This window comes from Mastomys coucha, unplaced genomic scaffold, assembly GCF_008632895.1.
Source record: "Mastomys coucha isolate ucsf_1 unplaced genomic scaffold, UCSF_Mcou_1 pScaffold15, whole genome shotgun sequence".
NCBI classification, from domain to species: domain Eukaryota; kingdom Metazoa; phylum Chordata; class Mammalia; order Rodentia; family Muridae; genus Mastomys; species Mastomys coucha.
In genome coordinates, this window is record NW_022196897.1 from 114,865,434 (window position 1) to 114,878,598 (window position 13,165).

Here is a 13,165-nt window from a genome sequence, read left to right on the forward strand (position 1 = left end):
TTGTTGTTCATCCTAAGGGGCTGCAAACCCTTCAGCTCCTTGGGTCCTTTCTCTAACTCCTTCGTTGGAGACCCTGTGCTCAGTCCAATGGATGGTTGTGAGTCTCTACTTCTGTATTAGTCGGGTACTGTCAGGGCCTCTCAGGAGACAGCTATGTCAGGCTCGTATTGTAGCCAAATTTGGGCTAAGAACAGTTGTGACAGTTAAACAACCGGGGAGAAACAAGCCGGAGACTAAGTCTCTGTGCTATCAGTTAGGCTGGCTTTGGCTGCAAATAATAGCATGCCAAATGAAAATGGTCCATATTAGTTATTCTTTTCATTCTTGTAGCTGAAAACCTGACAGAAACATCTTTAAGATTTAACTCCTTGTAGTCCCTGAGCAGCTCACGGGAGCTGTCAAAATGTCTCAAGGGAAGGGCACCCTAAGACACAGGAGCCCAGGAGCCACACAGCTCTGAGATGAGACAGTGTCCCCTTGGAAACCAAGGACCTACAGAGCTCTGAGGGGAGAAGGTATTCCTATGGCAGGACACCCTGAGACATCAGAGCCCAGGAACCACACAGCTTTGAGAGGAAGCCTCTTCTGAGAGGTGTTGAGGTGCCCAGGGGAGGGGGCCTGCAGCTCAGCTCAGGAGCACTGGAGCCTCCGCCCTGCTCTACTTCTTGTTTCTTCCCTTCCTCTATTAATTTTGCTTCTTGGCTTCTTCCAAGGAGTCATATGAAGCAGCAAATCTCATAAAAGATATTTGTTGGAGAAGTATGTTACGGTAGGAAGAGCAAAGAGCAAGGGGCTAGAAGAGTTTCAAAAGGAACAACAGAGATTTCCAAATAATGAGAAAATAAATGAAATTATATAAATCTAAGAATAGAAGTAAAACATGGAAACATAATAGTTTATTTAAACAGAAAAGTATCAACAAGGTAAAGTTAAAATGCTAACAAAAGCCTGCTAGAAAGAAAAGAGGAATCAGGGAGAGAAGAGAAGAGAAGAAAAAGTTACCACTGGCATACCTAAACATCAGGCAAGTGAAGGAGAATAAAAACATATCACAAAGTTGTTTTTTTTTTTTTTTAAATATGATAAAAAGGGATGAGGTGTCTGGACTTAACAGCATGGACTGCTTTCGCAGGCGACCAAAGTTGGTTCCCAGCACCCATATTAGATACCACAACTGCCTGTAACTCCAGCTTCATAGGGTCTGATACCCTGATGTCACTTGTGTGACAAAGCTTTCTCTGTGATGTGACACATGGATGTGTACTTCAGACAGAGACTCCATGACATACCAAAGTCTGCAGACCACCAAAGTTCAACAAGCCTTACTCCTTAGTCTGACTTTCTTTTTCACTAGGTCACAGGAAAGCAGCTTCTACTCTGCCATATTGTCTATCAAACCACGACTTGTTTTTGATGGTACATTATATGGTGAGTTTGTATGGACATTTACATTGGGATACACATGTACTGAATATGAATTGTATCCTTTAACTGAGCCTGAGAATATTATAATTTTTCGTGCTATCTATCTGTGAATACTGGCAGCTAGCAACAAAAGAAAGAAAAACTTCGGAAACTGTTTTCTTTTAAAATGCATTTTTTTGAAGGGAAACAACAAAATATAACAAAATAAAATATAAAAATAATAATAAAATATAAAAAACCCTCCATCATATATATAAATTGGACAAGCCATACCAACCGATAAATAAAAGAGCTCCAAGAGAAGGCAGAAGAATCAGAGACCTACTCATTTCCATTCAGGAGTCCCATGAAGGCACTCAGCTGAAAGCTAGAGTGTGTATGCAGAGACCTGTGCCGACCTGTGTAGGCCCTGGCACTGCTTCTGCAGGCTCTGTGAACTCATACAGGCTTTGTTCAGTTGTTTTGGAAGGCCTTATTCTCCTAATGTCCTCCGACATCCCTTCTGTCTCCCCGACTCCTGTCTCCACTTCTACGGGGTTCCCTGACCTCTGAGGGGAGGGATTTGATGGTGACATCTCCTTTAGAGCTGTGTAGGAATCCAGCTTTGTAAAGTGATGCTAACTTTAGTGATCTATGTGAGTGTTGACTACTTGTCCCTAACTTCTAGGCAGTGAAGTGATAAAGACAACAAATAACTCTTCACGGCATAAAAACAAAAGACAACAACCACAAAAAACCAAACCCAAACAGTCCCATTGCAAAACCCAAACAAAAAAAGATAACAAATAAATATGTCAGCTCAAACTTGTTTTATTTAATTAAGATCAATAATAATGAGTTGATTATTATTGTTGATAGCTGTGTGATACTGTGGTTTCAGAAAAAATTTGGCACCCAGAGGAAACACTGATTACATCCTAGAAAAGAATCTTCAGTTAACAGTGTTGTGGTTGTCACAGTTTAGATCTTTCCATTTTTAGATGGTTGGCTTTAGTTACAGGTGAGATTAAATGGTGTAAGAATACCCAGACAGCTTTAAGGGCAGGAGGGCAAAAGACTGATTCGATTGTCATTTTAAATGAACAAAGTAAACACTACAGATTCGTGATCATGATTACAGGGCTCCCAGATACGAGAATGTAGAAGGAGCTTCAAGGCGGTGGGAAAGGTGTTAACATCTAGCGTGGTGCTCTAGAGGAAACTATGTCTAACTGACCACCTAGAAAATCCTCTGCTGAGGATGCCTGTCAAGCTCAGAGGATTCAATGATATGTCATAAATAATTATAAATATATTTATAAATACATATATAAAATAACTTAAAAATAACATTCAACAGTCTGTCTCCTTCTTGAGGTTACAGGAGGATTTCATCCAAATGATCTCACTGGAATAAAACCCACCGAGGTAGGAAAGATGTAGCTCGTGTCCCCTTCCTTTTGAAAATGACAGCATTAAGTTCTTATAACTTTATCCTACTCAACTGGCATTTTAAAAGTTGAAGGTGTACAGTGAGATTGGCTTCATGGGTCTGTGAATTCCCATTCCAAATGTAATTGAGTGTATTTTTCAGTTGTCTTATCCCTTAGTTAACCCATCTGTAATATGGGTAGAGTCTTTTTGATCATCCTAAGAATACCATGAAGAATAATAATTAAAATGATTAGTACTGAGCAAACTATAGGGTACTCTTTAAACAACAAGTAGCATCATATGTCGGGGTGGTTCCACTAGGCTTTGCTCTTCTCTTACAAAGAGGGTAAACATTCATTTAGAATTACAGAGACTCAGCACATGCTGTGCAAGTGACTCAGGGTGAGGAACGTTCCTGTACATGGTACATACAAATTGTCAGCACTTCTCAAGTGAGTAGACTCCCAAAAGAAGGCTGCTTTTATGATATCTGGAAGTCTGTCATGGAGGGCAGTCCCTGTGCCAGGTGCACCCAACTTTGTTCTTTGGTGGCAATAAACAGCTCTGGATAAGCAGCTGATGTGAAGTAGTTCTTAGAGTTGATGCTTTTCCAGAAGAAAATGAGGTCTGTATTACTACCTGTGATGAATTTTGGTGTTTCTGGTAACTCCTGTTACAAGCAAAACAGAATTCTGTTAGTACATAAGAAGGCATTGGAAAAAAAACAAAACAAAACCCTGAAGGGCAACCCTCTGGTATCTGGGCTTCATGAGAAAGAGCACTCTAGAGCCTGGCTCTGTGATCCGGGTTCTTTCATTTGGTCACTCATCAAGCATTTATCGCATGCCTATTTGATGTATGGTCCAGATGATCCATGAAGAGCTGATTTCCTTAGTTAACTGGGGAGAAATCTCAGTGAGTCATGAAGACTGTTGATACCTGGATGTCCTAAATCCAGACAAGTGGGGGTGAAACACTGTACATCCTGTCTTTATTTCTGGCACAGTCAACTCTCATCAAGTCTGAACACTGGCGATTGTAAGAGTTCTAAACATTCTGACCCTTAAGTATACAAATTAAACCTTTACAAAAACAGCGGAGCATGGGATGACGCCTACCTCTGCATGTCAGTCGCAATCTGAAAGTTAATCATGGACATACACACAAAAGCAAATAGGGAACTCCCTGCTGCTTGCCTGATCCATGCTGCTGCTTGCTCTGGGGACAAACTTTTTAGACTGTACTCTTCCTCTGAGTATGAATACAACCCAATAATAACCTTCATGACAAAATATATTTCCTATTCCATGTTTGTTGAGATCCCCTTTTTGTATTCTTTTAAATCTAAGTAAACAACCTTATTAGCTTTCTTTGGGTTTTGAACTGCACAAGACCTATACTATCCAAACCTCTTCATCTCCCCCTTTTACCCGCTTCCTTTGGTCATTCTACCTCCAAGTGACTACCCACTCCTCTTCCTGTCTACATGGCCACTGTATTCTTCTTCTGTGCTTCTTCTCTAACATCCCAGCTGGGTTCTCTGCTTTCTCTAAGTGCTTTTGTTCCAGACTTTTGTCCTTTTAAGAAATATAAATGACTCCAGCACCCTGTACCCTCTGAAAGCCTTTGGTGGCTTTCAATTGTATACTAAATGACCAGGACCAGAAGTGCTCCGCTGTTACTTACAGCTGGCCTGTGGGCTCATGAAGCTCTAAGGAACTCAGGTCTTTATCGAGAACTGAGATCCTTCTGTTAGGATGTCCCATCCCTACCTTGTATTAGCTGGTCTGTCTCTCAGGGGGCTCTGCTCTTGTCCCTCCCTCTAAATAACACTCGGCCACTTTTCATTCTTAGTATCTTGTGCATTTTCTGTCCAACATCTTACTTTGTTGTTGTCTATTTGAATTATCTACTGTACTAGAGGAATGTGTTCTATAAGGTTAGGGATTCTGGCTCACCACTCTCCATAACTTTTAATGTTGTGCTTGAAAAATAGAAGACTTTCAGTAATTAATAGCTTGTTGAATGAATGAAGCTACTTCCCTGCTCAGCAGATAATACTTCCATTTGATTCTGACAAAGAAATACAGACACCCACCTACATTTTAGGTGGTAATGGGAGGCACTGGATTACACATTTACTGAATGAGAGCTACATTCTTCTCTATGGTAAAAATGTCTAATGCTAAAATGTGGATGTGTGTGTGTGTGTGTGTGTGTGTGTGTGTGTGTGTGTGTGTGTATGTTTGAGGGAGATGGTCATAGAGAATATGGGAGTGGGATGAGAGACAATAGTGTTATGAATGGGCCACTGGAGTGGGAAAACTAAGGTTTGAGTATTGTGGTTCCTAGCTTTTGGCTTCATGTGTACCACCGAGCTGTTAATCCTCTGTGATCTCAGTGGGTTTGTTTGAGATTTTCAGAGGCTGGCTCATAATGCTCTGTACCATGTAAATCAGATGGTGGATGTCATCTAAAAGATCAACAGAACAAATGGATGCTCTGGGATGGGAGGCAAATAGGGTGAAGGAGGAAAGGTGAGCATGTGATGACTGTGGCTGCAAGGAGACTGTGCCATCCTAGGAGGGACATCTGCTTCCTGGGATTGGTCACAAACAGTGGCAGGTGAATGAGAGCAAGTTTGAGATGGATATCAACTGACCTTCAGCAACACTGGCTTGTCTTCGCCCTGAGCTCTCACAAACAGCTGAGAATCTGAGATTTTTAGAGTAACAGGGTATTTAGAGTCGTCTCCTCCTGATGAGTAGGCGTACATATCAAATTTTACTGTCAAGGAAAGAGCCAGAAAGAAAGTAAATACACTATTATTTATCTATTATTTATTTATATAAGAAGAGATATTTAGATAGAGGCAAGTCTCTCTCTCTCTCTCTCTCTCTCTCTCTCTCTCTCTCTCTGTGTGTGTGTGTGTATGTGTGTGTAAGATTAGGCTCTCAATTATGGTGTAAATGAATACACCATATTTATTTGTGGAGCTCAGGAGTGGGGCTTCACACATTATTGTATCCTTTACAATGCCTGCTGCACTCACTAGGTGGATAAATAAAAGTTTTCTATATGAGTAGAATGCTTAAGGACCAAATTATTGTTGAATTTCTTCTGGTTACAATAGTGGAATAAGACCCTGACAATTGTTGGTTTATGAGTTCCTAATGTCTTTAAATGGAGTGATCTAAGAATCTCTCTCTCTTTCATACACGCACACACACACACACACACACACACACACACACACACACACACACACACGTCCAGCATAGTAAAATGACTGACTGCACTAGTACCACCAGAAATGTAATGTAAATAAATAATAGGAATGATAGTGGCAGGAGTTGTGGTCAGTGACCAAGCATTTTTACTATGTGTATGGCTTGAGTTTGATATCTAGAACCAAAAAGAAAGAGTGTGGGGGACTAGAAAATATGAATACTAAGTCAGTATTTGGAGGAAATTATGTGAGATAAGTAGGGAGTAGAATACACAATAATTTGCAAAAGTCATAGAGAGCCTGTTAACTGAAGTGTGCACAGTGTCTCTACTCAGAAAGAACCCTGCCTGCTTATAAGAAGCTCTTTATGTGGGTCCTTAAAAACAATTTTGTATATTGATGATGCATTCTGCATCTAAAACAGGTTTATTATGGAAACTGGATCTGTGTAACAAGGAATATTGGGCACAGAGTTCCATCCTTCAGATCCCAGGGCAGTTAAGGGCTTTTGGCTTTCTCGTTACATTATCAAGGTTAAGAAGATCTCTTCCTAGATGAATGCTAGCAGTCATTCTGATCATCAGCCTCTCTAACAGATAGGAACTGACTGCTCCCAGCTCACTTCGTTAAATATCTGTGATGCTCAGCTTTCTCTCCTTTAAAATTAGGATAGGGACTGTCTGTAAGTAGCAAGGAGAAGGTACATCAGGATGCTCTCTGTTCCGAGTAGTGAGACCTCTTTTGGAACTCATATTCTGTCCTTTCCAGGGATTCTCTGTGGGACTGGAGTGCTTCATTCAGTTCTAGAAGAATTAGGCGAAGCCAGGGATGTAGATAACTTTGTGCTTTGAAAACAGAAAGTTTGAAAGAGGCAAAGAAACTCAGAGAGGTGAAGAGTGACAGACTGGCTATTACCTTCATGTTGCAGGTCACTTAATGGAGCAGCTTTGAGATAGTCCATATCCTGATATATATTTTGGTTGAGGGCATCATTCATGACGAACTTCTGTCTGACGAGCTTTATCAGTCTGTATCTCAAATCATTCTGGAAGGTGTAAGGTGCTGATCTGGGTTGGATGGTCTCTAAAATCATTACCAGAAGTTCAGGTTATTGCCTAGTTACAAACATAGATGGCATACACATGCCACTTCAAGTATAAGACATGCTCTGAGAGGAACTGTATACCCTACAAGTGGAACACCAGAGTTGAAACTACACCAGAAGGCTTGATCCCAGCTGGGGTTATACTACTGGCTTTTCTTTTGTAAATCAATTCATCAGGTAATAGTTTTACTTTACTTTTTAAAAGAAAGTTTTTAATAAACTTTAACATTTTTATTAGCCATTTTCATTTCTTTTTTTTTTTTCCTACGGGGTCTCATTATGGAACTCTGGCTGGCTTGGGATTCACTTGATAGACAAGAATAGACTTGAGCTCACAAAGATTCTCTGCATCTGCCTTCCACTGGGATTAAAGGTATGAACCACCATGGTTGGCCCTGTTAGCAAGTTTCTAAGTGACAAGGAAAACTACCAGTATTCTCCATCTATATTTTCAGATGAGTACATGCTAAGATAAAAGTAAATATGCTAAAAACTGCAATCACAACATGTCAGCATTGTCTATAAATAATACATATGCCACATATACAATATACATATAGATATGATCAAAGGTACAGGTATACCTTGGAAAGTAGATCTACAAGTAGCTTCACTAATCTCCAGGTTCTGACTAATTTCACCTCTAGCATGCTGTTCGAAGGAAGTAAATGGTGACAGAAATTGACACAGATAGTCACTGTTACTCCAGTGCTGAAAAGTGTGCTCTATAAAATGTCTGTAATATATTAAATAAAAAAAGCTGGATATGTGATTGTGTGTAGTATACCATAACAGCATGGGACATGTTTGCTCCTGTGTGCACCTGTGTGCACAAAAGACTTTAAGGAAACATTCTGTGCTGCTGGTAGGGTTAAAATCTGGGTGATAAAGTAAACATAATACACTTTATTTTAAAATTCTCTTTATTTAAAATACACTTTAAATACACTTTATTTCTCTTACACTTTATTTTAAAATATTCTAGGCAGAGAGGCATAGTTATCTAGGTTTTATATTAACTTGAGTACTTGGTCTGTGTTGCCTGTGGAGGAATGTCTAGCAAAGATATGAAAGAAAAATTTAGGGTTCTCATAGTCAGAGTGGGTTGAATTAGCTGTGAGGGCTTCCCACTTACAGACTGAGCCTCAATTCCTCGTATGTAAAAGGAGAATGGAAGGTTGTTTTGAAGCTTAGAGAGAGTGAAGCCATTAATAAATTAGTGGTGTTGCAGTGTTTACAAAGGCAGTGGGAGTAATAACAATGGTTGACGTTTCTTGGGTGGTGACGTCACACTAGGCATACCTGTAGTCTAAGTGTTTTGAAGTATTGGCTTATTTAACCTTTACAGGAACCCAGCGAGGTGTAAGACTTGGTCATCTCTACTCACAGTATGGGGAACTGAAGCCTAGAATATTAAGGAACATGACTAAGGCGGTAGCAACCAGCAGAGGTCATGAGCCAATGAACCATGACTGCTTTCTCTCCAACAGAAGATATTTACATGACCTTGCACTATAGCTAAGAAAGGAGTCCATGAGCAAGTGTTTAGAAACAGGCTACTACTGATCTCTCCCCTATAGTTAATTGAGCTAACATTTGGTTGTTATTTTGGTCCCAGGCTTTATTTTCTTTCCACTCCATTCTCACCACTTACTTAAAACTGAAAAACTTAATCTCATGTTCTACTCCTTACCTTCTAAATCATGGCTTGTGGCCTCCAGGTCATCTTCAGTAAAGGCCTGATTGAAACTCAGCCGTCTCTTCTTCAGAATCTTCCCTTTGTTGGACATTGCTGATACCATCACCCGGCTCTCTTTGAAGGTGAAGGTGGACATCTTTGATGTTTCAGAGGTTCTCAGAGATACAAATTTATCTGTGCAATTCTCATGAAGTGAGCCATAGCTTGCATCATAGAAAGATTTCTGTAAGGAGGAAAGTGGAACCTGAGAGGTTATCTGTGCCCTTGAGATGAGATTCTTCAGTAGGATCTGTGTCCTACAGGCTTAGTGAGAGTGGTCCCCATTGTGCTTCATAGTCCCTTCCCTCCCTCCCTCCTCCCTCCTTCTCTCCCTCCCTCCCTCCTCCCCTCCCTCCCTCCCCCCCTCCCTCCCTCCCTCCCTCCCTCCTTCCCACTCATCCTCCCACTATCCTTCCTTCCCCACTCCATTCCTTCCCTTTCCTTGCTTGGATTTCCCTGAAACCATGTGATTTTTTTTGGGGGGGGAGGAAGGTATTTTTACCCATCTTTAGGCTCAAAAATAAAACATTTTAATGAAATAGATTAATATGTAATCCTGGTAAGTCAGATCCTTCCATTAAGAGGTCTGACATCTACTTGAGAGTGCTCAAAATATTTTAGAAAATATATTTGGCCCTCTGTTTTGCCTGCCTGCATCCTCAAATTCAACCAGCTTTAAGATTCAAAATATTTTCTAGAAATAAATGACATCTATACTGAACATGTGCATTTTTTATTTCCTAAACAATCTAATCATCATCGCTTCATAAGCATAAGAATTATTTTCATAGCATTTGTATTATGGCAGATATTGTCAGGTCACCTAGATATGATTTAAAGTCATTTGAGAATGCATACATGCTTGAGACTTGAGTATCTGCAGAAGGTGGTCTCCCTTGATTCTAAGCTCCCATGGATGCCTTTAGTATGGCTGTTCTTCTAGAAGTAGCTTTTCAAGTTAGTATCACAGATACACAAAATGATATAACCTGGTGAGTATGTGTAACATATTTACTTTCTCTTGTCTAGCCTCCTCTGCCTCAGCTCTGTGGGCTATCTGGTTATCTCTGGTCTGTTAGGAGACAGACCCCAGGTGAGGTGGACTGAAGCAACTGGCTAGAGAGGACAAAATTAACATTTTGAAGGAGCCTGGCCCAGTTCTTAGGGCTTCAGATAATTCTCTGTTATGGAAGAGCCAATGAGCATGAAGAGGCAAGTGGTCTCATTTATGTATGTATATAATAAATGTATTTATATACCTTTAGTGAGGGTGAAACACAAGTGTATGCTACTCAACTCTCACTGTGCTTTTCTGGGAGATGAGCTAGTGTGAAAAAAAAGGAAGAAAAAGAGAACCCAGATCTATAAGAATGCTAGTCATGTACTTACCTGATTCAGAGAGAGATGGTCAATGGCAGAACTATATTCTTCATTTTCGCTGTCAAAAAACATATAATGAGACTGTATTTTTGTCCATTACTTTACTGTGGTCAGTGGGTGTTATATCTTAACAGCCACATTAACTTTGGGTAACACAGACAGCATTCCTAAAAACTGATTTAGGCAGAAGCACCATTGAGTTCAAAGTGTCGAACACAGAAATGACTTTTAGTAGATCTTTAAGAGCTAATCCTAGGAGAACTTGGTTCCTGTTAGGATGAGAATAAGCTCTACAGTAATTGAGTACATGAATACACACACACAAACACACACACAGACATACACAAACACACACAGACACACACACATACACACACACAATCATCACTCTTTGAACTTCTGTACATTCATGTCTACTACACACATAGTAATTCATTTGTCACTAATTTGAAATTAGTAATTATTAGAACAGCTTTGTGCTTTATAAAAATCAGGCATGACTAATAAATCAGAGCCTTAGCTGAGCTTCAGGGAAGGCTTAATTAAGGTCTCTAAAAGAAAAGCATTTGCTGCACCACAGGCATACTTTGTCATACGCTGCTTCCATGTACTCACTAAAACAGATTTACTGTTTAGTATTTTGTAGCCTTGTTAGCATTAACATTAATTGTAAGCAACAAGAACATCATATTAGTTAAAAGTGTTCTAGAATTTCAACTCTCTGCTCTTTCGTCATTTGTATCAGGGTAAAGTGACTGTGAATATGAATTTATGTGCCCGAGAGTTGTTTCCTCTTGTTGACTGGGAACAGGTTCTACTGAGAATGGATTCTCTCTCAAACAGCTCATTAAAACACACTGCTGACTCAGAACACACAAACTCTTTGGAGTGCCTAAGTTGATGTTGATATAAAATTATGTAGGATTCAGTATACCTCAGAAATATTTTTCTACCACTTCCACTTTTTTCCTGCTAATGAAATATTCTTTTAGCACAATGGATGCCTGGTGTTCCTAGGTCTTCTCTGTCCTATAGGACTTGAGGATCAGTGTATTCCTCCATAGCTTCTGCCAGCCTGTCCCCTGGCCAGTCACATTATTTCTTAGTTGGATTCAAAGTCCCTCATTGAATCAAAAAAGGAAGACTGTGTTTCTTACCTATAACAGTTCTTTAGGTCTTCAAACAAGTCAGGAACTTTGGCCATCTTGATTTCTGGAAGAGATCACCAGTGGCTGTCAGCTCACTTTAGTCACCTCTAAACCCTGTGCTTGCAAGGGCAATGACCCTGCTTCGTTCTTGAGAAATTACAATGAGTGACTTATCACATGCCCAGAATTTCCTCTATTCTTCTTTGTACACCCTTACATTATTTCTGTATGCTTTTATCTGCTCCACTAAGCTTCTACTTTTGTTTTAGAATATTTTCTTTACCCTGGTATTCTTTGTGTCCAGTCTATTGCACCACACATAGTAGGCATTTAATAGAAGGTGAATCGAATAAGGACAAAATGAAAATCACCAGAGTGAGGTATCTGCCTTATATAGAGGCAAGGGAGACACAGAATGGGAACCTGATGGTATCTCTCATTTTTGTCAGCAGAGATATCCAATCTCCAGAAAAAGATTCAGCTTTGTTGATGGATTCCCTCGCATGAATCTTGTTCAGCTGTTCCCTAAGTTCCCTATCACTAGAAAGAGAATTTTTTTTCTGAAATCTCTCGTTCCAGCCACTGTACTAAATCAGGAGACAAGAGGAGGAGGAGGAGGAGGAAAGAAGAATAAGAATAAGAATAAGAATAAGAATAAGAATAAGAATAAGAATAAGAATAAGGAGAAGGAGAAGGAGAAGGAGAAGGAGGAGAAGGAGAAGAAGAAGAAGAAGGAGAAGCAACCAAGCTTTACACAAGGTACCTTGAGAGTGGACAGCCAAGGAGCAAACAAAAGACAATTTTCATAGCCTCAGACGTGATAAGAACAATACCTTTGCCGACTCAAGCGCCAATGAGTTGACTCCCTCTCTGCCCTGGAGACTTAAGTCTGAGTCAGGCTTCTTCTGTCTCTTATAGTCTTCCTCAAGTAGGTAGGTGTGGCCATGAGTGTGTCATCAGGAACTTACAGAAAACAATCCTGCTTTGTATCTTTCTTGTTCATTCTGCCTGATACCAGCCAGAAGGACAGATTATATAACTTGGTAATAATGTTGCTTGCAAAGATTCCACGGGCTGTTGACTTGATCTGCCTATTTCTTGCTTACTCCATGTGATTATAGACATGTAGTCTTACAAAAAGGGAAGAACAGCAGGAAGCTCACCAATGGAAGAGGAAGGAAGAAATCCTTAAATCAGAGTGAAAGCTAAACAAAGACAGAAGCTCCATAGTTGTACTTTGTGTTTTGGTCTAATTTGTTTATTGTGTCCCAGGACTGAATATGGATGGGCAGGATAATTGGCAGCTAAGGCATGGCATTTGAGGGGAAATGAGCTTCCTCTCTCCTCTTCGAAGGGGAAAATTTGCTTGAATAAGTGAGCAGTTGGAGTATGAAACAAAAGGTGGAGGAGATAAAAGTGACACTGGCCATAAAGATCTGGGTTCCCTTACTCCTTTGAAAAATATAAACACACTTCCTACAGAGATGACAGCTTCAGGAGAGTGTTCTCAGCCTCAGCCACATTATGGTAAAGTAACCTGCCCCACAACCTAAAGACCCTCAGGATAGATCAGAGTTGAGAGAGGATAGCTGCCCACTTTTGGAGACTGGGACAAAGCCAGGGTAGTGCCTCAGCTCAGGAGTGGAGGCTGTAGGAGAGGAAGGTATCGATTCTTACATAGAATCAACATTGTCCGGTCAGTTTTATTAGAGACAGTTTCAGTTCCC

The 13,165-nt window shown here is 40.2% G+C and overlaps 1 protein-coding gene across 1 annotated transcript; it reads right to left on the reverse strand.

Moving 5' to 3' along the window:
* Window positions 1-2,219: 2,219 nt before the first annotated feature.
* On the reverse strand, window positions 2,220-12,541 carry Il1a (interleukin 1 alpha). The gene is made up of 7 exons (XM_031371870.1): window positions 12,272-12,541; window positions 11,448-11,502; window positions 10,300-10,348; window positions 8,866-9,094; window positions 6,983-7,150; window positions 5,501-5,625; window positions 2,220-3,508 (listed from the first exon to the last, which is right to left on the reverse strand). The coding sequence occupies exons 2-7, from the start codon at window positions 11,492-11,494 to the stop codon at window positions 3,320-3,322; spliced, it is 807 nt and encodes a 268-aa protein (XP_031227730.1). The 5' UTR covers window positions 11,495-11,502; window positions 12,272-12,541; the 3' UTR covers window positions 2,220-3,319.
* Window positions 12,542-13,165: the final 624 nt, after the last annotated feature.